The sequence below is a fragment of the Natator depressus genome, chromosome 1, assembly GCF_965152275.1.
Source record: "Natator depressus isolate rNatDep1 chromosome 1, rNatDep2.hap1, whole genome shotgun sequence".
NCBI classification, from domain to species: domain Eukaryota; kingdom Metazoa; phylum Chordata; order Testudines; family Cheloniidae; genus Natator; species Natator depressus.
In genome coordinates this window covers 280,920,035-280,947,921 of record NC_134234.1, presented here as the reverse complement: position 1 = coordinate 280,947,921, position 27,887 = coordinate 280,920,035, and the positions used below count along the sequence as shown (strand labels likewise).

Sequence of the window (27,887 nt, the reverse complement as noted above, 5' to 3'; positions counted from 1 at the left end):
ATAGGAGTTTTCCCACTGACCTCAGTGTGTCCAAGATTTCACCTTTTGTCTGTTCTGTCCATTACAATTGTAAACACTTCGGAAGAAGGCACCTTCTCCTCCCGTGTGTATGTATAATACCTAGCACAATGGCTCAATGGTTTGAGTTAGGCTACTGTAATAAAAATAAGTAATGAAGAGGGGCAAAAACTGTGATTATCTTCTTAGAAGAGACACATAACAATGTACTGTTACCCATGTGGCATCATTAGTTTGATGTTTTAGGAGATGCAGTGCTAATACAGTATTCCATGAGTGCCATTCTTTTAATATTATCTGAGGTTTGTAACCTAATAAACAATGCTGTAAATATAGTCATCAAGGAAAATAAGCTTCTGTTAAAGGTAAACTGTAAAAAAAATAAAGAATGGAGCTTCTGATTAATTTCCTTTGTCAAATATTAGCCTAAATGGTTATGAAACTTGTCACTTAATAAAAGAACTGACTACACTGCATGCAGTTGCATTTTAAGAAATTAGAACACAATTTGCCTAGAAGATAAATAATTATGGTCTGATTTTATGAGTATTTCCAATTGTTAGAACATTGTTTAAATTGGAGCAAGTACATACCAATTCATTTTAACTTAGAAGATTATTCTTAATTCATTGTAAAGCTTTACTATTCAGGATTGTAAAAAAAGATTTTCCTGTAAAGGTACAGCAGGATTTTAATAATTTTTTTTCTAATTGTTTAATTTTTAACATATTTTCCAAATGTTTAAATTTTAAACATGAGCTTTGCTGGCCTCATATCTTAGCCTCACCGTCATATCTATTTAGCAAGACAAATAAGTTTAAATTCATCATATTAGCATTCAGAATTATGCTTTCAAAAATTAATTTTTATCATTTCTCTGAAGTATCCATTATATCACTTTAAAAATGCCAGCAGTCTACATAGCCCAGAAGAGATTTAATACAACAAGATAATATGTTCTTCAGTGTTACTAGCTCAATAATACTGAAACAATAGTTAATTTTACCTGTTCAGTTCAATTAATCCAGTAGGCCAACATTCTGCATACTGAACTGGTGCTATGGAACTGCAATTTTAAAAGCACATTTTCCATGGAGTTGTACAACTACAAAATCTAGACCTGAGAGATTTTCACATGTTTAGATAATGATGAAATACAGGCCCATAATAACTGGAGGGAAGGGGGAACAGGAATCCCCAGAAATGGAGAAAATTCAATTAGAAAGTTTACTGTTGAGGCAGTAGTTAAAGAGAAATGACTTTGGGGATATTCACATTTTCATAAACAATTTTCATTTCCACAGAAAGGAAACCCATGTCTATAATCCTGATTACAGACCTCTCACAGGAGTAATTTGTAGCTTTTCATAGCCATAGGTTTTGTAGTTATTGAAGCTCAGGCTTTAAAAAACAGTGTGTGTGTGTGTGTGGGGGGGTTAATTTCATTTTGTCCTAATGACTTAGCTTATACAAGGAGATCTAAAAACTTCCCTAGAGCTCTTGGCTGTATGATATTGAATAAATTTGCTGTGGTGCTGCAAATGTGCCTTTACAGATTTGGTGTCAAAAGAATTTCATTTACAAAATACATGGTGGTGTTGAGGCTATTGATATGTGATCAATGCTATCTGTGTCCAAATTCCTCTTCCTCCACACAGGATACAAATGATCTTCCAGTTAATGCTCAGATCACTACTCTTGTCACATAAAACAAAAAAGATGAGGCAGCCAGGAACGTCAGTTGAATTTGATGAGCTGTGCTGTAACTTGTGAAAGATGGAAGCCTCAGAAGCAAGGAACTCTGTCCTCACTATCATTCTGAGGTCAGACGTCCCCCGAGCTGCCACAGTGTTCACTTCAGCACTGCTACCGATTGTATCCAAACACTGAGTGATAATTCCTCCAATGTGCAATGTGTGCCACTCTGATTAATGGGACAATCAACCTGCGAAGAATTACTTCTTTGCAGATACCTTTTAGTTCCTTGGTGCTTTTGTTCACAAGTTGTGTATCTTGTAGTAAGCCAAAGAAAACAGTTCTGTTGGGACAGTCCAATAAGAGCTACTCACTCTTTTAAACATGATGCAGTATCTGAGTCAAGACATAAAGTACTTCTGCCAGTACAGTAAAACCTGACTCTGGTTGGTTAATTTTGTTACATTCACTGAGGACATCAGTTGTCCGCTCCAAATGTCATGATAATGTCCTCATCCCATTTTCATTAAGCATACATTCTTCTCATTGTTGTCAATGTATTAAATCCAAAATTGATGAAAAATAACGGAACGTTGAAGTTAGACAGCATTTAAACCCACACACAAATATAATCAGGGAATAAAAAATTTATGCTCTCAGAATAAACTGTCCGCATTACATACAATGTATCTATATGCCTATGTATGTATGTGTGCTATTGCATCTAATAATCAGAAGTATTGATATAGTTGCAATATAGTTAAGTTAATTTGATTTAGAAAACATTGAGACAAATCCTCCGCTCATGTAAATCAGCACATTTTAGTATTCCCTGATATCCTGTGTTTACATATGTAAACTTAATGTAGCATTAATAGAGGTTGTTTTATTTAATTTCCATCTGTGTTGCTTATTCAGGTTTGTTTACCTGCCTCATCCGCAGGTTCGGCCTATCGCGACTCTCACTGGCCACGGTTTGTTGATCCAGGCCAATGAGGGCTGCGGGAAGCGGTGCAGGCCAAGGGAGCTGCTGGCCGCCCTTCCTGAAGCCCCCATTGGCCTGGAGCGGTGAACCGCGGCCAGTGGGAGCTGCGATCAGCCGAACCTGTGGACGCAGCAGGTAAACAAACCAGCCCGGCCCGCCAGGGGCTTTCCCTGAACAAGTGGCGGCCCTAGTTTGAGAACCACTGGACTAGATGACCTCTCAAGGTCTCCTCCAGCTCTACATTTCTATGATTCTGATAGTAGTGGCAAAGGTGTGAACTTATCACTTCTACCAGCCGTTCACTTCAGTGAGTTTTAAACTTTATTCTCCAAGCCTTGTTCATGTCAGGGAGGTGTGAATTTAGGGTGAGATTTTCAGAAGCACTTAACTGAGATAGAAGCACAAGTTCTGTTGAATTTGAATGGGAGCCGTACTTTTAACTCACTCTTAAAACCAAATTGGGACTTTTCAAACACTAACAGGGGCAGGCAGTTTATATCTCTCTTTTATTCCTTTCTTTTTCAATAAGCACCCACAGACGGAAATTAAATAAAAAAACCTCAATTAATGCCCTAGTTTGAGAACCACTGATCTAGTCCAGCCCCCCCATATTGAGGCAGAGGCAAGTATACCTAGACCATCCCTGGCAAGTGTTTGTCCAATCTGTTGTTAGAAATGTGCAATGACAGAGATTCCATAACCACCTTCGAAAGCCTCATCCAGTATTTAACTATCTTTACAGTTAGAAAGTTTGTCTGGAGACAGCTTCTGATAACATAGGCCTTGTCTACACTGAGAATTCTAGGCAGTTTTCCTACTCCTAGTCTAGCACTGATGCATCTCCACCGGTATTAGCAACCAAGGAATCACTTGTGTAGGCTGGGCACAGGCTGAACTCCACCAATGTTAGGAGAATTACAGAATGTTTAAAAAGTAATGGGTGAAGTCAGGTAGCAACACCAGAAAGAGACTCCGAATTTGATTTTTTTGGGGGGTGGGGGGTGGGGGGAAGGTTTGTGCTGTGTCTGTTTCAGTTAAACATATAGGACTTGCCTGTGCTGTAAGTATAACCATGCGAATGTGAGATTGTCTGTTGTGGTTAGGGATGGCTGGGTTCTCACACAGTGGTTTGTTGTTAATGTGGGTAAGACAACATGGTTCTGTAACAGGGGAACTATTATACGCTGACATAATTCTGCTGGGACCTCTCTTAACCATTTAGAGTTACAGTGCCTTTGCTATGTCTCAGTGGCCAATATATGGTTTGGAGGCTTTTTTTCCAACTTCTCTCGATGTACCGATGAGCAATAGAAGCCTTAAAATGTTGAAAAGGCATAATATTTTCACTTTCCAGTGATTAAAACATGACCAAAGGGATTTTGTTGAAATATTACAATAATACTCACCATTGAGTTGAGACTAAGAATAGAAAGCTTCAGCCCACAAAAAAAATGTTCTGAAGGTTCTGAGTAGGTGGAAAAAAATGGGCTTTTAATGAGCGTGTCTCAATGTGACCTTCACTGTAACTTTTGCGGTAGCGTACGCTATAATAAAATTTACAAAGAAAATTTCACTCGGGTCTTTCAGTATCATGATCCTGCAACTCAGATATTCGTTTGACAGTATCCATAATGACAGTCTCTTTTCAAATTTATAATTATAAATGGTTTTTGCAGTGTGCTGCACCCCAGACATTTTAGCCCAGCAATAGTAACTGGAAGCATTAGAAATATTCAGCAAAGTAGACAAGTATTTTTCTGAGAAGTTTCTATTTTTATCAGTAAAAATATTTTTCAGTGGAAAATGTTACACCTGAGAAACATGCATCAGAAATGAGAAAGAGGATAGTAGAGTCTGAGAGCCAAACTCGGTTGCTAGTGTATGTTGTTGGTACCAATGTACCTGCTGTGCCAGGTTGTGAATTTAGCCCTGAGAGACTGCTTCAGTAAACGATGGTCTGAGATTAAATTATCTGAGCTGTCCATCAACTGACTGTGACTCTACTGCATAGCTGATTTACTCATTGGCATGCTGATCAGTTCGGTGAGTCTCCATGTATTTCCTTTTCTCCCAGCAATATCACTATAAGGTACTATTTCCTCAGATGACATCACACCATAGTACCATAACAGAAGAAAATGATCTTGAATGTTTATGTATCAGTGTCTTAATAGATAAAGCACAAGCTGGTTATTAGATGGCGTCTGCGACAGACCACCAAATCACACTAGGGAACATGATGACTGGCTCCTTAATGCAGCTATATATAATGTGTAGGAAAAAAAAGTTGTGTGATCATAGGGGATTTCAATTGGAGTAACATATGCTGGAGGTCTCATGCTGCAAGTACTAAAACGTCCTTAGAATTTCTAATTATAGATGACAATTTCCTAACTCAAAACATATTGCGTCCAACATGGGGAAATTCTACATTAGACCTTGTCTTGATGGATAAAGAGGAACTGAACTAAAAAAATAATGATAACTTTGGTACAAATGATCATGACTTTGATCACATTTCTAATGTGCACACAGAATAAAGTCCAAATCAGTGAAATATATACTTGGTACCAGGGCTTAAATTCTCAGAGATTATTTCCCAGAGCCCCACAGACTCGGGGCTCCAGGCTTCAGCTGCGGGGCCGGGGTCTCAGGGCTTTAGCTCCATGGGGGGTGGGTAGTGCCAGGGCTCAGAACTTCAGCCCAGGTGTTTGGGAAGAAGCACCAGGGCTCCGGGCTTCAGATCCATGGGGAGCAGACGCCAAGGCTCGTGGCTTCGGCCCCATGGCAGGCGCCAGGGCTCAAGGCTTCAATCCAGTGGTAGGTTGTCATAAATAGAAAGGGAAGGGTAAACCCCTTTAAAATCCCTCCTGGCCAGAGGAAATCTCCTCTCACCTGTAAAGGGTTAAGAAGCTAAAGGTAACCTCGCTGGCACCTGACCAAAATGACCAATGAGGAGACAAGATACTTTCAAAAGCTGGTAGGAGGGAGAGAAACAAAGGGTTTGTGTGTCTGTCTATATTTTGTCTTTGCCGGGGATAGACCAGGAATGAAGCCTTAGAACTTTTAGTAAGTAATCTAGCTAGGTATGTGTTAGATTATGATTTCTTTAAATGGCTGAGAAAAGAATTGTGCTGAATAGAATAACTATTTCTGTCTGTGTATCTTTTTTGTAACTTAAGGTTTTTGCCTAGAGGGGTTCTCTATGTTTTGAATCTAATTACCCTGTAAGGTATTTACCATCCTGATTTTACAGGGGGGATTTCTTATTTCTAATTCTATTTTTATTAAAAGTCTTCTTGTAAGAAAACTGAATGCTTTTTCATTGTTCTCAGATCCAGGGGTTTGGGTTTGTGGTCACCTATGCAAATTGGTGAGGCTTTTTATCCAACATTTCCCAGGAAAGGGAGGGTGCAAGTGTTGGGAGGATTGTTCATTGTTCTTAAGATCCAAGGGTCTGGGTCTGTAGTCACCTAGGCAAATTGGTGAGGCTTTTTACCAAACCTTGTCCAGGAAGTAGGGTGCAAGGTTTTTGGGAAGTATTTTGGGGGGAAAGACGTGTCCAAACAGCTCTTCCCCAGTAACCAGTATTTGTTTGGTGGTGGTAGCGGCCAATCCAAGGACAAAAGGGTGGAATATTTTGTATCTTGGGGAAGTTTTGACCTAAGCTGGTAAAGATAAGCTTAGGAGGTTTTTCATGCAGGTCCCCACATCTGTACCCTAGAGTTCAGAGTGGGGGAGGAACCTTGACATGGTGGCATAGCGGTGGGATTAACCTGAAATCATTTTGAGATCCAGTTGAGATTTTTTTGAACTAGAAATACAGATTTTAAAAAAGGAGATTTTTTTTTTTCTTTCCTTTGGAAAGGAAGTCCAGAAGCAGCTGAAACTGAAAGCAGCTTGTTTTTTTCTCTGCTTTGTGGCCAAGCAGAGACAAAAGGGGATTATCTTTGTGAATTGCAGGTTTTCTTTGCCTGGAGGCAGGGTACTTAACTCCTGCAGGGAAATTCACAGTCTTCCAACCCAGAGTTTTTTTTTCCCTAAAAGTAAATAGAAGGGGGGGTGTTCTACCCATTTGCCTGGAGACAAAAGTGGCAGGGTTTTTTTTTTTTGGATTTTGAGTTTTTACAAGGAGCACAAGTTTAAAAAGGAAACTTGTTTTTTCTTTGGGCTGGGTAAACAGGTTTCCAAGTAGTTGGAAGTTTTTTGCTTTGATTTGGGCCCAGAGCAGAGACAAGGGAATTGTCTTTTTCTGTAGGCTGACAATCACTATCAGAGAATAGGTATTCTATTCCAGCACAGCAAAATTTTACAGCCAAGTTTTGTTTGTTTATTTCTAAACTTTGGGTGTAAAGTTAGTTAAAAACAGAGAGGTTAGAATGACCAAATCCGCGGCTCGACTACAGCTGGAATTAGCCAGATTTCAGGCTGAGGAAAGACAAAGGGAACATGAAAGACAGATAGAACTCATGCGGCTGAAGAAGGAGGAGAAGGAACAAGAAAGGGAGGCAGCGAAAGAGGCAGCAAAAGAGGCAGAACAACACCAAGCGGCTGCTCACAGGAGAGCTATGGAAGCAAGGGACAAAGAACTGGAGGAGAAGGAAAAAGAGAGGAAGTATGTGAAGGAGATAGAGAAGATAAAGGCTCAGCAGAATATCCCAACAAACCCTAGCAATCCTTCTCCAAGTACCACTTCCCATCCCAGAAAGTTCCCCACCTACAAGGCAGGCGATGATACTGAGGCCTTCCTAGAAAACTTCGAAAGGGCCTGCCTTGGGTACAACATCTCTACTGACCAATACATGGTAGAGCTGAGGCCACAGCTCAGTGGACCCTTAGCTGAGGTGGCGGCTGAAATGCCTAAAGAACACATGAACAAGTATGAACTGTTTAAATCCAAGGCAAGAGTCAGAATGGGGATAACACCCGAGCAGTCTCGTCGGAGGTTCAGAGCCCTAAGGTGGAAACCAGACGTGTCATTTACCCAACATGCCTACCACATTGTGAAACATTGGGATGCCTGGATATCCGGAGCAAGTGTTGAATCTCCAGTAAATTTGCCCTTCCTAATGCAAATGGAACAATTCTTAGAGGGTGTTCCTGAAGAAATAGAAAGGTACATCCTAGATGGGAAGCCCAAAACTGTAATCGAGGCAGGAGAGATTGGAGCCAGATGGGTGGAGGTGGCAGAGAAGAAAAAAACTGGTCGCAGTTGGAGCGGAGACCAGAAGGGACAACCCCAGGCCACACCCTATTACCGGGGGCTGCCCAAAGCCCCACCTACCTCCCAAAGAACCCTCCAGACCCCTTATCGTCCCACCACCCCGTTCTCCAGCAACCCTCCTCGCCCCAGTGACCCGTCAGCTGGACGATGTTTTAAATGTAACGAGCTGGGGCATGTAAAGGCCAACTGCCCCAAGAACCCCAACAGATTACAGTTCATTGCACCGGAATCACACCAGAGGTCCACAGGCCCAGATACCTCCCAGATACCCTTGGAGCGGAGGGAGACTGTGAGTGTGGGCGGGAAGAAGGTCACCGCGTGGAGGGACACCGGAGCACAAGTGTCAGCTATCCATGCTTCCTTAGTGGACCCCAAGTTAATCAACCCAGAGATCCAAGTGACAATTCAACCCTTCAAGTCCAACTCTTTCGATTTGCCTACAGCCAAGTTGCCTGTCCAGTACAAGGGCTGGTCAGGAACGTGGACTTTTGCAGTCTATGATGATTATCCCATCCCCATGCTGTTGGGGGAAGACTTGGCCAATCATGTGAAGCAGGCCAAGAGGGTGGGAACGGTCACCGCAGCCAGGCTAAACAAGCCGTGAGGCCTAGCTCTGTTCCGGAAACTTCTATCAGGACCCGGTCAGAGGTGATGGACCCGGACCTCAGACCAATGTCTGCAACAGCAGTAGTGGATCCAGTCCCAGAGACCCAGACGGAACCAGTCCCAGAACCGGAACCAGCCGAACAACCAACACCAGACCCATTGCCAGCACTGAATCCAGTACTTGCAACCTCAACACCAGAGGGCCCCACCGACCCTGAACTGGCAGCAGCCGATAACCCGACACAAGAGGCTCAGCCGGAGCCTGAATCCCAACATAGTGCACCAGCGGAGAGCGGTTCACAGTCAACAGAAACAGCTCCATCCCCTATATCGCTTCCAGAGGGACCAAGCCTAGGTCCACAATCCAATGAGGAACTGATGTCTCCAGCATCAAGGGAACAGTTCCAGACCGAACAGGAAGCAGATGAAAGCCTCCAGAGAGCTTGGACGGCGGCACGGAGCAACCCACCGCCTCTCAGCTCTTCTAATCGATCCAGGTTTGTTGTAGAAAGAGGACTTTTATACAAGGAAACTCTTTCTGGTGGACACCAGGAAGACTGGCATCCTCAGAGACAGTTGGTAGTTCCAACTAAATACCGGGCCAAGCTCTTGAGCTTAGCCCATGATCACCCTAGTGGCCATGCTGGGGTGAACAGGACCAAAGACCGTTTGGGGGGGTCATTCCACTGGGAGGGAATGGGCAAGGATGTTTCTACCTATGTCCGGTCTTGTGAGGTGTGCCAAAGAGTGGGAAAGCCCCAAGACCAGGTCAAAGCCCCTCTCCAGCCACTCCCCATCATTGAAGTTCCATTTCAGCGAGTAGCTGTGGATATTCTGGGTCCTTTTCCGAAAAAGACACCCAGAGGAAAGCAGTACATACTGACTTTCATGGATTTTGCCACCCGATGGCCGGAAGCAGTAGCTCTAAACAACACCAGGGCTAACAGTGTGTGCCAGGCACTAGCAGACATTTTTGCCAGGGTAGGTTGGCCCTCCGACATCCTCACAGATGCAGGGACTTATTTCCTGGCAGGAACTATGAAAAACCTTTGGGAAGCTCATGGGGTAAATCACTTGGTTGCCACTCCTTACCACCATCAAACAAATGGCATGGTGGAGAAGTTTAATGGAACTTTGGGGGCCATGATACGTAAATTCGTAAATGAGCACTCCAATGATTGGGACCTAGTGTTGCAGCAGTTGCTCTTTGCCTACAGAGCTGTACCACACCCCAGTTTAGGGTTTTCCCCATTTGAACTTGTATATGGCCATGAGGTTAAGGGGCCATTGCAGTTGGTGAAGCAGCAATGGGAGGGATTTACACCTTCTCCAGGAACCAACATTCTGGACTTTGTAACCAACCTTCAAAACACCCTCCGAACCTCTTTAGCCCTTGCTAAAGAAAACTTACAGGATGCTCAAAAAGAGCAAAAAGCCTGGTATGATAAACATGCCAGAGAGCGTTCCTTCAAAGTAGGGGACCAGGTCATGGTCTTAAAGGCGCTCCAGGCCCATAAAATGGAAGCATCGTGGGAAGGGCCATTCATGGTCCAGGAGCGCCTGGGAGCTGTTAATTATCTCATAGCATTCCCCACCTCCAACCGAAAGCCTAAGGTGTACCATATTAATTCTCTAAAGCCCTTTTATTCCAGAGAATTAAAGGTTTGTCAGTTTACAGCCCAGGGAGGAGACGACGCTGAGTGGCCTGAAGGTGTCTACTACGAAGGGAAATGTGCTGGTGGTGTGGAAGAGGTGAACCTCTCCATGACCCTTGGGCGTATGCAGCGACAGCAGACCCAGGAGCTGTGCACTAGCTATGCGCCAACGTTCTCAGCCACCCCAGGACTGACTGAAAGGGCATACCACTCCATTGACACAGGTAATGCTCGCCCAATTAGAGTCCAACCTTACCGGGTGTCTCCTCAAGCTAAAACTGCTATAGAACGGGAGATCCGGGATATGTTACAGATGGGGGTAATCCGCCCCTCTGAAAGTGCATGGGCATCTCCAGTGGTTCTAGTTCCCAAACCAGATGGGGAAATACGTTTTTGCGTGGACTACCGTAAGCTAAATGCTGTAACTCGCCCAGACAACTATCCAATGCCTCGCACAGATGAACTATTAGAGAAACTGGGACGGGCCCAGTTCATCTCTACCTTGCACTTAACCAAGGGGTACTGGCAGGTACCGCTAGATGAGTCTGCCAAGGAAAGGTCAGCCTTCACCACACATCTCGGGCTGTATGAATTTAATGTACTCCCTTTCGGGCTGCGAAATGCACCCGCCACCTTCCAAAGACTTGTAGATGGTCTCCTAGCGGGATTAGGAGAATATGCAGTCGCCTACCTTGACGATGTGGCCATATTTTCGGATTCCTGGGCAGACCACCTGGAACATCTACAAAAAGTCCTTGAGCGCATAAGGGAGGCAGGACTAACTGTTAAGGCTAAGAAGTGTCAAATAGGCCTAAACAGAGTGACTTACCTTGGACACCAGGTGGGTCAAGGAACTATCAGCCCCCTACAGGCCAAAGTGGATGCTATCCAAAAGTGGCCTGTCCCAAAGTCAAAGAAACAGGTTCAATCCTTCTTAGGCTTGGCCGGTTATTACAGACGATTTGTACCGCACTACAGCCAAATCGCCGCCCCACTGACAGACCTAACCAAAAAGAAACAGCCAAATGCTGTTCAGTGGACCGAAAAGTGTCAGAAGGCCTTTAACAAGCTAAAAGCGACCCTCATGTCTGACTCTGTACTAAGGGCCCCAGACTTTGACAAACCGTTCCTAGTAACCACAGATGCGTCCGAGCGTGGTGTGGGAGCAGTTTTAATGCAGAAAGGACCTGATCAAGAATTCCACCCTGTAGTGTTCCGCAGCAAAAAACTGTCTGAGAGGGAAAGCAACTGGTCAATCACTGAAAAAGAATGTTACGCCATTGTCTACGCTCTGGAAAAGCTATGCCCATATGTTTGGGGACGGCGTTTCCACCTGCAAACCGACCATGCTGCACTGAAGTGGCTTCACACCGTCAAAGAAAATAACAAAAAACTTCTTCGGTGGAGTTTAGCTCTCCAAGATTTTGATTTCGACATCCAACACATCTCAGGAGCTTCTAACAAAGTGGCTGATGCACTCTCACGTGAAAGTTTCCCAGACTCAACTGGTTAAAATCGACCTTGAGATGTGGAAAATATTGTTAGTCTTTATGTACTTGGTAGCATATTTAGAGATGCATGTGTCTTATTAACTCTGTTTTCCTAGAGCTCCAGGAAGAAATCCCAGCCAGTGTTTCACCCTAGCTGAGATTTGGGGGGCGTGTCATAAATAGAAAGGGAAGGGTAAACCCTTTTAAAATCCCTCCTGGCCAGAGGAAATCTCCTCTCACCTGTAAAGGGTTAAGAAGCTAAAGGTAACCTCGCTGGCACCTGACCAAAATGACCAATGAGGAGACAAGATACTTTCAAAAGCTGGTAGGAGGGAGAGAAACAAAGGGTTTGTGTGTCTGTCTATATTTTGTCTTTGCCGGGGATAGACCAGGAATGAAGCCTTAGAACTTTTAGTAAGTAATCTAGCTAGGTATGTGTTAGATTATGATTTCTTTAAATGGCTGAGAAAAGAATTGTGCTGAATAGAATAACTATTTCTGTCTGTGTATCTTTTTTGTAACTTAAGGTTTTTGCCTAGAGGGGTTCTCTATGTTTTGAATCTAATTACCCTGTAAGGTATTTACCATCCTGATTTTACAGGGGGGATTTCTTATTTCTAATTCTATTTTTATTAAAAGTCTTCTTGTAAGAAAATTGAATGCTTTTTCATTGTTCTCAGATCCAGGGGTTTGGGTCTGTGGTCACCTATGCAAATTGGTGAGGCTTTTTATCCAACATTTCCCAGGAAAGGGAGGGTGCAAGTGTTGGGAGGATTGTTCATTGTTCTTAAGATCCAAGGGTCTGGGTCTGTAGTCACCTAGGCAAATTGGTGAGGCTTTTTACCAAACCTTGTCCAGGAAGTAGGGTGCAAGGTTTTTGGGAAGTATTTTGGGGGGAAAGACGTGTCCAAACAGCTCTTCCCCAGTAACCAGTATTTGTTTGGTGGTGGTAGCGGCCAATCCAAGGACAAAAGGGTGGAATATTTTGTACCTTGGGGAAGTTTTGACCTAAGCTGGTAAAGATAAGCTTAGGAGGTTTTTCATGCAGGTCCCCACATCTGTACCCTAGAGTTCAGAGTGGGGGAGGAACCTTGACATAGGTGCTGGGGCTCAGGGCTTTAACCCCGCAGCAGGCACAAGGGCTCTTGCGCTTTAGCCCTATGGCAGGTTCCAGGGCTCCTGCCTTGCAGGAGATGCCAGGGCATCTGTGGGTTTGAAAATATTTACTGGACCTCTGCTCCGGTGGGCTCCGGCTGAATTTAAGCCCTGCTTGGTGCTTTAAAAGGACCAGTTTCACAAACATGAAAACAATTATGAGCCAAATCAGCCGGTAGGAAGAATTTAATCAGAAAAATGTGAATGATCTTTAGGAATTGTGTAAGAACACTTTACTAGCTGCCCAAAAAGTCAAAATCAAGGCAGAAGGCTATATTAGATTAAAAAGCCAGCCCAGTTTAGAGAGGAAGTGAAGGCAGCTATAAGAAATAAAAAATAATAATAAATGGAAAAAAGGGGACATTGATAGCTTCTGATTTATATTCATAACTAGGAATTATAGAAATTGATAAGGGAAGCAAAGGGAACAAGGAGAACTCTATGGCTGGCAGAGTTAAGGACAATAAGAAGGAATTTTTAAGTATATTAGAAACAAAAAGAATCCTGACAATGATATCAGTCCATTACTATATTGAAAAGGTAGAATTATCAATAATGCAAAAAAGGCAGAAGTGTTAAAAAAAATTCTCTACTGCATTTGGGGAAAAAAGATGATGTTGTTATATCATATTGCAACCCCCTCTTTCTGTTCCAAACTCAGGAGGATGTATTTTAAAGAATCCTTATTGAGGTTACAGGGACAAACCATCCCGATGTGTAGAAAGAATAGTAAATATGGCAGGCGACCAGCTTGGCTTAACAGTGAAATCCTTGCTGATCTTAAACAGAAAAAAGAAGCTTGCAAGAAGTTGAAGATTGGACAAATGACCAGGGAAGAGTATAAAAATATTGCTCGGGCATGCAGGAGTGAAATCAGGAAGGCCAAATCACACCTGGAGTTGCAGCTAGCAAGAGATATTAAAGAGTAACAAGAAGGGTTTCTTCAGGTATGTTAGTAACAAGAAGAAAGACAAGGAAAGCGTGGGCCCCTTACTGAATGAGAGAGGCAACCTAGTGACAGAGGATGTGGAAAAAGCTAATGCACTCAATGCTTTTTTTGCCTCTGTCTTCACGAACAAGGTCAGCTCCCAGACTACTGCACTGGGCAGCACAGCATGGGGAGGAGGTGACCAGCCCTCTGTGGAGAAAGAAGTGGTTCGGGACTATTTAGAAAAGCTGGACAAGCACAAGTCCATGGGGCTGGATGCGCTGCATCCAAGAGTGCTAAAGGAGTTGGTGGATGTGATTGCAGAGCCATTGGCCATTATCTTTGAAAACTCATGGTGATCGGGGGAAGTCCCGGACGACTGGAAAAAGGCTAATGTAGTGCCCATCTTTAAAAAAGGGAAGAAGGAGGATCCTGGGAACTACAGGCCTGGCCAGGAAGGGTCGGTCCTTGGGCCGGTTTTGTTCAATATCTTTATAAATGATCTGGAGGGTGGTGTGGATTGCACCCTCAGCAAGTTTGCAGATGACACTAAACTGGGAGGAGAGGTAGATACGCTGGAGGGTAGGGATAGGATACAGAGGGACCTAGACAAATCAGAGGATTGGGCCAAAAGAAATCTGATGAGGTTCAACAAGGACAAGTGCGGAGTCCTGCACTTAGGACGGAAGAATCCCATGCACCGCTACAGAGTAGGGACCGAATGGCTAGGCAGCAGTTCTGCAGAAAAGGACCTAGGGGTTACAGTGGACAAGAAGCTGGATATGAGTCAATAGTGTGTCCTTGTTGCCAAGAAGGCCAATGGCATTTTGGGGTGTATATGTAGGGGCATTGCCAGCAGATCGAGGGACGTGATCATTCCCCTCTATTTGACATTGGTGAGGCCTCATCTGGAGTATTGTGTCCAGTTTTGGGCCCCACACTACAAGAAGGATGTGAAAAAATTGGAAAGCGTCCAGCGGAGGGCAACAAAAATGATTAGGGGACTGGAACACATGACTTATGAGGAGAGGCTGAGGGAACTGGGATTGTTTAGTCTGCGGAAGAGAAGAATGAGAGGGGATTTGATAGCTGCTTTCAACTACCTGAAAGGGGGTTCCAAAGAGGATGGCTCTAGACTGTTCTCAATGGTAGCAGATGACAGAACAAGGAGTAATGGTCTCAAGTTGCAGTGGGGGAGGTTTAGGTTGGATATTAGGAAAAACTTTCACTAGGAGGGTGGTGAAACACTGGAATGCTTTACCTAGGGAGGTGGTGGAATCTCCTTCCTTAGATATTTTTAAGGTCAGGCTTGACAAAGCCCTGGCTGGGATGATTTAGTTGGGGATTGGTCCTGCTTTGAGCAGGGGGTTGTACTAGATGACCTCCTGAGGTCCCTTCCAACCCTGATATTCTATGATTCTATGATTCTACAATTCTAAAACAGCAGTTACTAAAGTTTGACATTTTAAAATCAGCAGGTCTGGATAACTTGTGTCCAAGAGTTTTAAAAGAGCTGACATTTAAAAAGGGTAAATGGGATGACCTGGGTAATTATAGGCCCGTCAATCTGACTTCCATCCAAGGCAAGATGATAGAGCTGTTGATATGGGATTTGATTAATAAAGAATTAAAAGAGGGTAATATAATTAATGCCAGTCAATATAGGTTTATGGAAAAAAGATGCTGTCAAACTATTTTGATACATTTTTAATGAGATCATAAGTTGGGGTGATACAGGTAATAGTGTTGAGTTAATATACTTAGACTTCTGTAAGGCATCTTGGAACATTTTGATTAAAAAAATAGAATAATATAAAATTGACAGGGCATACATTAAATGGATTAAAAGTTGGCTAATTGATAGGTCTCAAAATGTAATTGTAAATGGGCAATCACCATTAAATGAGCATGTTTCTAATGGGGTCCCATAGGGATCAGTTCTTGGCCCTGTACTATTTAACATTTTTAGTAATGACCTGGAAGAAAACATAAAATCATCAGTGATAAATTTGCAGATGACACAAAAATTGGGAGACAGGTAAATAATAAAGAGAACAGGTCAGTTGCACAGAGCGATCTGGATTACTTGTTAAGCTGGGCGCAAGCGAACAATATGCATTTTAATATGACTAAATGTAAACGTATATATCTTGGAACAAAGAACATTGGCCATACTTACAGGGTGGGGGACTCTATCCTAGGAAGCAGTGAGTCTGAAAAGGATTTGGAGGTTGTGGTGGACAAGCAGCTGAACATGAGCTTGCAATGCAATGCTATGGCCAAAAGGGCTAATACAGTCCTTGGATGCATAAACAAGGGAACCTGGAGTTGAGGTATAGAGACGTTATCTTACCTCTGTATTTGGCACTGGTGCAACAGCTGCTGGAATCTTGTGTCCAGTTCTGGTTTGTACAATTCAAAAAGGATGTTGGTAAATTAGAGAGAGTTCAGAGAAGAGCCACAAGAACGAATAAAGGATTGGAAAATATGCCTTATAGTGATAGACTGAAGGAGCTCAATCTACGTAGCTTAACAAAAAGAAGGTTAAGGGGTGACTTGATCACAGTCTGTAAACACTTACATGAGGCACAAATGCTTAATGATGGTCTCTTCAATCTAGCAGACAAAGGTATCAGATCTGATGCCTGGAAGTTGAAGCTAGACAAATTCAGACCAGCACTACGGCATAATTTTTTAACAGTGAAGGCAACTAACCATTGGAACAACTTACCAAGAGCTGTTATGGATTCTCCATCACTGGCAATTTTTAAATAAATCTTGGATGTTTGTCTAAAAGATCTGCTTTAATTCAAACAGGAATGAATTCGGGGAAGTTCTATGGCCTGTGATACACAGGAAACCTGTCTGATGATCATAGTGGTCCCTTCTGGCTTTGTTATCTACGAATCTGTATGCTGAGTTAGAAGGCTAATGTATGTGCCCTTGTAGTTATATGGTACATTTGCGAGTTAGGAAGCTATAAGACTATACTTTTACACACCTATGGAGTTGTGATGGATGGGTTCAGGAAAGGAGTGAAGTTCTGGAACAGCCTTCCAAGGGAGGCAGTGGAGGCAAAAGACCTATCTGGCTTCAAGATTAAGCTCGATAAGTTTATGGAGGAGATGGTATGATGGGATAACATGATTTTGGCAATTAATTGAACTTTGACTATTCGTGGTAAATTGGCCCAGTGGCCTGTGATGGGATGTTAGATGGGGTGGGATCTGAGTTACTACAGAGAATTCTTTCCTGGGTATCTGGTTGGTGAGTCTTGCCCACATGCTCAGGGTTCAGCTGATTGCCATATTTGGGGTTGGGAAGGAATTTTCCTCCAGGGCAGTTTGGAAGAGGCCCTGGGGGTTTTTCGCCTTCCTCTGCAGCATGGGGCACGGGTCACTTGCTGGAGGATTCTCTGCACCTTGAAGTCTTTAAACCATGATTTGAGGACTTCAGGAGCTCAGACATAGGTGAGAGGTTTTTTGCAGGAGTGGGTGGGTGAGATTCTGTGGCCTGCGTTGTGCAGGAGGTCAGACTAGATGATCATGATGATCCCTTCTGACCTTAAAGTCTATGAGTCTATGAGTTCCAGGCATATGCTATGCTACCAGAAATTTTACCAATTCAATATATGATTTTGGAAGTTATCAGTAAAGGGAAAACTTTGAAGATAAGTGTAATTCACCAAAAGTTCGTAATTGTTATACTTTTTTGGAGTTTTACAGGAATTAAAGTAGTAATGTCCTATATCCCTTTTCATTACTTTGAATCTCCTTAATAATGCAATGCTCTCTGGGTTGCTTTTTTAGAATCCCACTAAACGTCAGAGATGTCGTTTACTGTACAGGAGTTTCACTAATGGATGAAGATGTATGGGAGTTCATTTGGATGAAATTCCATTCTACCACAGCAGTATCTGAGAAGAAAATATTGTTAGAAGCCTTAACTTGCAGTGATGATAGAAACTTGTTAAACAGGTGGAAATATCTATTTATGTGTTTCTGATTCTTTGTCATTGGTAACTGTTGCAGTAATGATATTGCTTCCCCATCTCAGCATTTATCTGTAAATGAGAGAGCCTATTTTTAGAGCACAGAATCACTTTCTAGTTAGAATGTCACATAGTTTTGTATTGACACCCTTGCAAATGAATGAATTTTTCATGATTTCACTTCAAAACCATAAATAGGGCCAGGTTCACTTAGCCAACTTTTTGATCAACATGATCTCAGTGTAGAGTTCATAAAGATACATGCAGTCAAGAGCATTTCACATGATCTCAGCTTTCGTTGAAAATATTCCACGCACCTGCAATTATACTTAAATATCTTCCTACTTCTAGAGAACTCACAATCCAGTTGCAGGACTGAAATTTTTTTTTTTATTCAAAAGTACGTGTGGTCTTTGGACTCTCACAAATAAAAATCAGAGCTCTCCTGGCAATTTAAATAAATCTTTTAGCAATCTCTGGTCTTTGCTGTTTCATTTTTAGATGATGAGCTTTATGGATCTTATTGGCAAAAACTAAACAGTTTTTTTTTTCCCCTTGACTCACTCCTAAAGGCTTCTGAACCTGTCTCTCAATTCAGAAATTGTCCTGGATCAAGATGCAATTGATGTCATAATCCATGTAGCTCGAAATCCACATGGCAGGGATCTTGCTTGGAAGTTTTTCAGAGAAAAATGGAAAATACTAAATGCCAGGTAGAGATAATAGTTATTTGGAGTGTCTTATTTTGTATATATCTCTAGATACTTTAACTATCCATTTCTATGTCTAATCCACTCTCCTGTTCTATATAGCTCTATCTATCTATCTAATGCATAGATGTGTGTATAAAATACATTTTATATAGACATAAAGCTATTCATAGATGTATCTGTCTATGTATATCATCTATATATTTGTCCATTACTGTATTGTCTTTTTGATGATATGTGCTGTATATATGTCAAATCCAACAGTCCTGTTCTTACTTAGACAATGAAAACCTCCCAGTGGGAGTTTTGCCTGAATTAGATCTGATTGAAAAATCTGCTTTAGAACATGGGAGCAGGACAGTGGAGAGAACCCTTTTGAAATGCCCCAATTTTTATGGAATGGAGGGGTGTCAAGTACAATAGGGCATCTTTCACCTTCCCTCCAACTTTGCGATAGCTTTACACACAATCTTCACTCACTGAAGGGCCAGCCTTTTGGATGGAGGGTATACCTGGCCAAGAGGGAGGGAAAGCCACTCTCTGGGGTGTGCTGTGCCCCATTGCTGCAACTGTTTCCCTGTGTAATATAATTTGGACTCTTTGCAACATTACTCAGAATCCCCATCCAGGCTCTTAAAACTCACCTGAGGGGGATTTTGATCTAGATGCAGGTAGGGAACTAATTGGAGATATTCTTGGTTCTTTTTGGATGTCGCCAAGACCAGCAAGATTTCACTGCATATTACTGGACATAACCAGGTTAAGAGAGCCCACACCTCATGTCTGCTCTGTGGACAGTCAAACCCACCAAAACCACCACCATATCGATAGGAGGATTTGTTGGAAATGCCGTGTTAGTGAATCTTTCTCAAAGAGTGTAGAATTTGTCCTTATGTTTGCTGTCCATGATGCTTTGGTTAGGATTTTGGGGGCTAGCAGATTTTATGGGAGTTCAGTTCAATTGGGAACTTGGCTTTGAGCAGAAATTTGGTTTTGGAGGTTTTAGTACAGGGGCAAACTTTTTAAAACAAAGACCCCCCCAAGCTCATTTGTTTCCTATGGGACCCACCACCATGGTATCCTTACAAGCAGTAAGGAACTTAGCCTCACAATGCACCTGTGAGGTCAGGAACTTTATTATCTCCCTTTTGATGGGGAAATGGCAAAGGGCCCTGTTCGTGACTCAGGGCCAGCTTTGTATTACGCCAGTCTTGGGGCTACTCAATATTATGCTGGTCCCCAAATACAAATTAGGTCTTGTCTACACAAACATTTAGTTTGCAGCAAATTGGGGCATGAATCTACTTGTACTATCCTGGCACACTCAGACTATCCATGTGAACCCTGCTGACATGAATTAACTGTTCATTAATGCACTTTGATCTAGTCCTCTTTGAAACAGGACCAGATGAAAGCATTTAAGTGAACTGTTTAATGTATGTCAGCAGGGTGCACATGGACAGAGTGTGGCAGGTTAGTGTGGGGTAGATTCACTAGTAATACATAGAGCTCTTATTGCATAATCCTGATAGACTGAAATGACTCCAACATGTCATGCATATAAATTTTGTAACAGGCAATTAAAACCTTCCATGAAACGTTTAAAGCATCATAAAAAATATGCAGTGAAGGACCCAAGATCTGACACTGCAGAGGAATGTATGATAGTGATCTTAAATTTGTGTGGTACTAGGACCTTTTAAAAATGTGAGTTCAATTGCACAATGGGTTGCGCAATATTTCATTGCAGACATTTAATCAAGGCAACATACTGCCCCGAGAGATCCTTTTTCACAATGTTTATTTTGTCATTACTAGATATGTCATTTTATTAAATATTTTGATAATCTCTATAGTATTTTCCATTGAATTGATTATGAAATGCTTAACATTTTGATACAGTAATATGAGGTATCTGAGGACAATTAAATGATGCTAAAACTTCCTTTTCTATGACTATGCAATACTGTGTGTCATTTGGATGAAACAACAGCACCAATATATTATTCTTTCATGACATTTAAAAGTATATTTGTCACACCCCTCAACCAATGAGTAAAATTGTCAAAAGTGCTTAATCCTATTTTCAAAGGTGATGTCGATATTGAGAAACCTAACCTAAGTCTCACTACAAATTAAGGGGGGTTAGGACCCTAAATTCCCAATTCACTTTAGAAAATGGGACTCAGGATCCTTAGACAGTTTTGAAAATTTTACCCAACGTCCAAAAATAGCAATCCCTACATTCCTTACTATGGGCCAGATTCTTCTCTGCCTTCTGATTTCATTTGCTTCTGTCCAAAGTAGGCGGGAAATACGACTACACAAACTTGGTAGTATTATACACCCGCTTTGCACAGGTGAAATAGCTAGAAAAGTTGCAAGGTATTAGAAAATCAGGGTCTGTAAATAAAGGAGCAGGAGAAGACTCCCACCATTCCTAGATGAACTGCTTCTGCGAGGCAGACACTCTTGTTTGCTGGTTGTGTAATGCCATTACTGTTTTCTGTGACAGTTTGTCAAGGTCAGTAGTTGAAAGAGCAGGTTCTTTCCACAGTAAACAGTGCAGTAATTCACAAGGCCTAGTTTTCAAGGAAAAAATAAATTTTACTACTTGCTTACACTGTGGAAACAGTGCAGGCTGCTTGAAAAATAAAATCTCTGCACTCTTTTCATGAGGTCACTTCTGTGAAGTGGACTAGTAACCTTGTCAAAAGGCCCCATCAAGAGGTGTGTCCAGTTTTCCAAACAATCAATTATGAGGCTGAGTTGCGAAGGTAACAATAGAGTGCTTCGTTTGAAAGCCTAAACATGCTTAAAGGATCATGAAATCCATATGTCTTCCCATAAGAAACATTTGCCTCTGGATGTCTGTGTATGTAAGTGTGACTGAAGCTTTGCAAAAAGAGAAGTGCTTGCTGAAATAACCATGAATAATTTTGTTATTAGTGAACAGGGAGTAGGAATTTTGTTGTTTGCAACACTGTTCCTTACATAGAAGTTCCAGGTAATAAGCAAAGGAATTTACCTCTCAGCACAGCAAGTTCTTTTTCAGGGTTTTACATTTATTTAAATAGAGCTTTCATTTTTTTTTTTTGAAAGACTCTCTGGCTTTCACTATCTACAAGGTGAAGAGTAATTAATTTTAGTATAAGGTTGATATAAACAGAAAAGAAGCCTGTGGTTGTGCTAGAACTTTTGAATTTGAAATATGAGTTGGTTCTCCAAATCTGTTTGGAGAAAGCAAATGTGTGAGCCCAGTTCTGCCCTCAGATAAACCCATATGTGTGCACATACTGTATGTGAGGGCAGATGTGGGTTCTTTAAATACAATTATGTCCAGATGAAGGTAGGTGAATTAGGTGGTGTTTGAAGGACTAGTTCACTGTAGTTTTCATCAGATGATTGTTGCTATGTTGAATGATAAAATACTGCTTGGCTACTCTTAGAATGCAACTTCACATCACAGAGATTTTACAGAGATTCTTTCATGTGTAATGCAAAAACCCAGGAGCAATCCTTTTACTTGGTTTATCTTTAGCCTAATGGATGTAGATTTTTTTTTTAATTGGGTACACTAGAACTTTCAGACAAGCAGTGGAATGAGTGGTGTTTTAATAACCGCTTTCAAAGTAAGTAAATGTGGAATCGCACAGTTCAGTGAAGTACAATATATTCAGCAACAATAGCAAGATGCAAATTTGGCTTTGGACACCAAGCATCCAAGACATCATATTTTCATTGGCTGGTGTGATACAGGAGGGCCAGGGAGCTGTGGGAGAGTGCTAGAGGGGAAATATATAAGCTCAAGGCTAATTAAGGTGTGGTTCCCTGTAGACTAGGGAAGGTGGCTGCAGGTTAATTGGAGCACCTGCAGTCAATTTAAGGCCCTGTTAGGAACCTAATAAACCCCCCTGCTTCAGGCAGACAGAGGAAGAGGAGGAAGGAGAGAGGACTGGAGCTTGGAGGTGTGCTGTGAGACTGGAAAAATCAGAGGACTGAAGTAAGGGGGACACTGCCAAGTAGGGGAGAGAGACTCCCTTCCCCAGCATCTAAGGACTGCAGGTACCCCACCCAAGGGGGAAGAGGATAAGAACCCGCAGGGGTTGAGAGGGGCTGGGACTCGGAGTGAGGAGCAAACCCTGACCCCTCCCCCACTTCCCTCCTTTACCACCTTCCTGGGCCACTAGTGGGGCCATCGATGCCCCAAGAACAGGGGCAAGGGGTGGCATCTTAGCTCCCCACCAAGAAAAGTGCAGGACCCACCAGGCTAACATCAGCCATCTTGTCACACATGGTGTAAGAAGTGGGATTTTTGCGCCATGAACATAGTCCAGGGGGGTCACAACCACCCTGTCTCAAAATGGAGGATGTGGTCAAAGCACTGGTGTAAGCCACTGCTGCCCAGCAGGAGGCTTCCTGGGTCCAGGCAGCTGCCCAACAGGAGGCCATGCAGCTGCAGCAAGAGACCAATCGCCTGCTGATGACCCAGGCCACCCAAGACTGGGCCTTGCTGCAGGAACTAGTGAACCAGGTGAAGGCCTTATGGAGAGAAGCCGTGGGTATGATGGGATGCAGACCATACGGGCCAGCTACTGTCTGCAGATAATTACCCGGGAGGATGATGTGGAGGCATACCTCCTGGCGTTTGAGAAGACAGCCCTGCGGGAGGCCTGGCCCCAAGACCAGTGGTCAGGCATCCTTGCCCCATTTTTGTGCGGGGAGGCCCAGAAGGCCTACTCTGATATGACCACAGAGGAGGCGGCAGATTACTCCCAACTGAAGGCAGAGATCCTGGCCAGGGCAGAGGTAACGACAGCCTTGCAAGCCCAGAGGTTCCATGAATGGCAGTTCTGCGAAGACAAGACACCACGATCACAACTATTTGACCTAATTCACCTAGCCCGGAATTGGTTACACCCGGAGGCTCTCAGCTCAGAGAAAATGATGGAGGTCCTGGTGCTGGACCACTATATGAGGGGACTACCCTCGGGCCTCTGAGCCTGGGTAGGCCAGCATGATGGCTCCACCTATGATGAACTGGTCACCCTTGTCGAGAGACAACTGGCAGCCCATGAACTGTTCGAAACCCCAGAGGTGGAACATGGCATTTCAGGAAACCAGTCCTGACCCCAAGGACCCGGATCATCAAGAATGCCAGGAAAGCCATAGCTGGAAGAACAGGCCCCAAGGAGCAGCTTGAGGCCCCAAGAGGACCTGGGGGTCCAGGGGAGAGAGTTGAGGGAGCGAGTCAGAGGGTCTAAGACACAAGACAACCTCTGGGATGAGATATCGCCGTTATGAGTGTGGGGAATTGGGGCATGTAGCAGCCCAGTGCCCCAGTAGGGAGGAGCCCATGCAATGTAATCTGGGGGATCTCGAGGACCAATGTGGACTAATTAGCTTGGTGGGGGTTGCAACAGCCCCACATGAGTACACCAGGCCGGTAAAAATGAATGGCATCCAGACCATAGCTTTGGTGGACTCTGGGAGTGCTGTCACATTGGTCTCAGGGAAGTTAGTGGGGCAAGGCCCACTGAGTCAGGCCAAGAGCACTGGAGTGACATGTGTCCCCGGCACAGTAAATTTCTACCCCACAATTCCAATACAGATTGAGATCCAGGGAAACACTACCAAGATGACTGCAGGGGTGGTCCCCACGCTCCCCTATCCATCTTAATTGGCGGGGACTTTCCTGGGTTCGAGAGCTTACTCCCCCCATTGAGTTAGGGGAGGGAAGTAAACCCCGAGCAGAGTCTGAGGCGCCCATGGATGACCCTACCACAATTTTTGCTGGGTTTTCCCCAGAGTTATTTTCACCCCCCAGGAAGTCCCGGAAATCTAGATGGGAAAGGAGGGCAGCTAAACAATTTGGAACCAGGATTTTGGCGGCCAACCAAAGAGCTTCCCTGGTTGGGAGGAGGCCCCACCAGGGAATCCACAAGGTAGTACAGACCAGTGGAGACCCAGAGACGGCCCCCAGCACGAGCAGAAACACCCCAAGAGAAGGAGGGGAGCCCAATCCAATAGAATCAGGCCAGATCGGTCCCGCACGCGAGTGTTTTGGGCAGGACCAAGCCGATGACCCATTGTATGCAAACGTGAGGGAGGAGGTAGTAGAAGTAAATGGCATGCCAATAGAAGGGAAAACCAAAGGCCCAGGGCCATACTATATAATCAATAAGGATCTGTTGTACCGGTTAGTGCCAATACGGGGAGAAGTAATAGAACAGCTCTTGGTGCCACGGAAGCACACAAGGGCCGTATTAGTGTTAGCTCACAGTCATATTTTTGGCAGACTTCTAGGAGCAGACAAGACCCTGGATAGAGTCCTAAGGAGGTTCTACTGGCCAGGGGTACGGGCAGAAGTCCAGCGCTATTGCACTTCTTGCTCAGAGTGCCAGCTGCATAGCCCCCAACCTCAGTTAAGGGCCCCGTTGATACCCTTGCCTATAATTGAAGTCCCTTTTGAAAGGATAGCAATGGATCTAGTGGGCCCCCTAGAAAGAATGGCCCAAGGCCACCGAAGCATACTCGTCATCCTGAACTATGCTACACGATACCCTGAAGCAATTTCTTGAAGAAATCCCACATCCAAGTCAATCGCAAAAGAACTGGTGCAGGTTTTTGCTAGGGTAGGCATCCCTAAGGAGATCCTGACAGACCAAGTGATTCCCTTCATGTTGAGAGTAATGAAAGACTTACGTACCTTGCTCCGCATCCAAGCCTTGCGGATCTCAGTCTATCATCCCCAAACAGATGGTCTGGTTGAGCGATTTAACTGCACTCTCAAGAGCATGATCCGAAAGGTGGTGGCCCAAGACGGAAAAGACTGGGATACCCTCCTACCATACTTGATGTTTGCAGTGCGAGAAGTTCCCCAAGCATCTATTGGATTCTCCCCCTTCTAGCTACTGTATGGACACCACCCACGTGGTATATTAGACATCGCAAAGGAAGAATGGGAGAACAACCCAACCAGGGAAAGAACGTCATTGCACACGTAGCCCAGATGAGAGAAATGAATAGCCCAAGTGACCCCCATAGTACGAGAGCATTTGGAGAAAGCACAAGAGGCCCAATGGACCTACTACAATTGTCGGGCAAAAACACGGAAATATCAACCAGGAGAACGGGTGCTGGTGCTGGTACCAACAACAGAAAGTAAGTTCCTGGCCAGTTGGCGTGGACCCTGTGAGATCGTGGAAGCCATTGGGGAGGTGAATTATAAGGTGAAGCAGCCAGACTGCCAAAGGCCAGAGCAGATATACCACGTCAACTTACTGAAACCCTGGCTCGAACGGGAGACGTGCCTGGCCGTCCTGCCGGCTCCATCCCAGGCAGATGGCCCACAAAGGCAAGTAAAGATATCCCCGAAATATTCCCAAAACAACAAACAGAGGTCGTCTAAATGATCCAGCAGAACCAAGATGTGTTCTTCATACAACCAGGCTGTACGACGCTGATCCAACACCACATCGTCAGCTGTCCTGGAGCAAGGGCGATAAAACCATATAGCATACCAGAGGCAAAAAGAGAAGTAATTAGGGCTGAAGTAAGGAAAATGCTGAAACTTGGGGTAATTGAGGAATCACACAGCCAGTGGTCCAACCCTATTGTCTTGATCCCCAAGCGTGATGGCAGCCTGAGGTTTTGTAATGACTTCCGGAAGTTAAACAAAGTATCCCAATTCAATGCCTACCCCTTACCATGTATTGATGAGCTGGTGGATCAGCTAGGCAAGGCCTGATACTTGACCACCTTGGACTTGACAAAAGGCTACTGGCAGATCCCCCTGCCTGAGGACGCCAAGGAAAAAACAGCTTTCTCTACACCTGATGGCCTTTTCCAATATACCGTCCTCGCTTTTGAGCTCCATGGGGCCCCTGTGACTTTCCAATGATTGATGGACAGATTACTTCGACCCCATGCCAAGTATGCTGCCGCCTTTTTAGATGATGTGGTAATCCATAGCCCTGAGTGAGAGACGCACCTGGGGAAAGTGGAAGCAGTACTGGATGCTCTTAGACAGGCTGGCCTCGCTGCTAACCCATCTAAATGAGCAATAGGGTTAGCTGAGGCCAGATACCTCAGGTATTTAGTTGGAAGGGGCCTGGTGAAGCCCCAGTTAAACAAAGTGAAGGCAATACAGGAATGGCCTCGCCCGATCCGCAAGAAGCAAGTCAGAGCATTCTTAGGGATAGTAGGGTACTATCGCCGGTTCACCCCTCACTTCGCCAAAAGGGCAGTGCCTCTCACAGTCCTGATAAGAGCTTGGGGCCTGGAGATAGTTAAGTGGACCGAGGCGGTAGAGGAAGCTTTCACAGACCTAAGGATGGCCCTTTGCAGCCACCCGGTGCTCATAGTCCCAGATTTCAAAAAGGAATTCATCCTGCAAACAGATGCCTTGGAGGTAGGTCTTGGGGCCGTCCTTTCACAGATGGTGGGGGCTGAGGAGCACCCAATCCTTTACCTTAGCCAAAAGCACCTACCCAGGGAGCAATGGTATGCTGTAGTAGAAAAGGAATGCCTAGCAGTTAAATGTACCATAGAATCTCCATGATCCTACTTGCTTGGGCGGAGGTTCACCTTTGTGATAGACCATGCCCCACTCCAATGGATGTGCACAAACAAGAAGAAGAATGCATGAGTGACTAGATGGTTTCTATCCCTACAACCTTTCCACTTCCGGATACAGCACAGAGCCGGAAGCCAACATGGCAACGTGGACAGCCTGTCACGACAACACTGTCTCTTGTCCCAAGTAGCCCAACCCTGTGGTGTTGGGGAGGGGGGGATATGTGATACAGGAGGGCCAGGGAGCAGTGGGAGAGTGCTAGAGGGGAAATATATAAGCACAAGGCTAATTAAGGCGTGGTTCCCTGTAGACTAGGGAAGGTGGCTGCAGGTTAATTGGAGCACCTGCAGTCAATTAAGGCCCTGTTAGGAACCTAATAAACCCCCCTGCTTCAGGCAGACAGAGGAAGAGGAGGAAGGAGAGAGGACTGGAGCTTGGAGGTGTGCTGTGAGACTGGAAAAATCAGAGGACTGAAGTAAGGGGGACACTGCCAAGTAGGGGAGGGAGACTCCCTTCCCCAGCATCTAAGGACTGCAGGTACCCCACCCAAGGTGGAAGAGGGTAAGAAGCCGCAGGGGTTGAGAGGGGCTGGGGCTCAGAGTGAGGAGCAAACCCAGACCCCTCCCCTGCTTCCCTCCTTTACCACCTTCCTGGGCCACTAGCTGGGCCATTGACGCCCCAAGAACAGGGGCAAGGGGTGGCATCTTAGCTCCCCACCAAGAAAAGCTCAGGACCCACCAGACTAACATCGGCCATCTTGTCACACTAGTTACTACTTTTGCAGGGTTATACAGTGTGACAGGGTCAGGGCAGATGGCTACAGGAGAGGGATAGAAGGCAGACATATTAGCC

At 44.2% G+C, this 27,887-nt stretch overlaps 1 protein-coding gene across 1 annotated transcript in view; it reads left to right on the top strand.

Annotated features, from left to right (window-relative positions):
* Nucleotides 1-27,887, top strand: part of TRHDE (thyrotropin releasing hormone degrading enzyme) — a 338,491-nt gene that overhangs the window by 296,832 nt on the left and 13,772 nt on the right. The window contains exons 16-17 of the mRNA XM_074942032.1: nucleotides 17,566-17,733; nucleotides 18,320-18,460. Coding sequence (XP_074798133.1) covers nucleotides 17,566-17,733; nucleotides 18,320-18,460 — 309 coding nt within the window. The remainder of the gene's footprint in view (nucleotides 1-17,565; nucleotides 17,734-18,319; nucleotides 18,461-27,887) is intronic.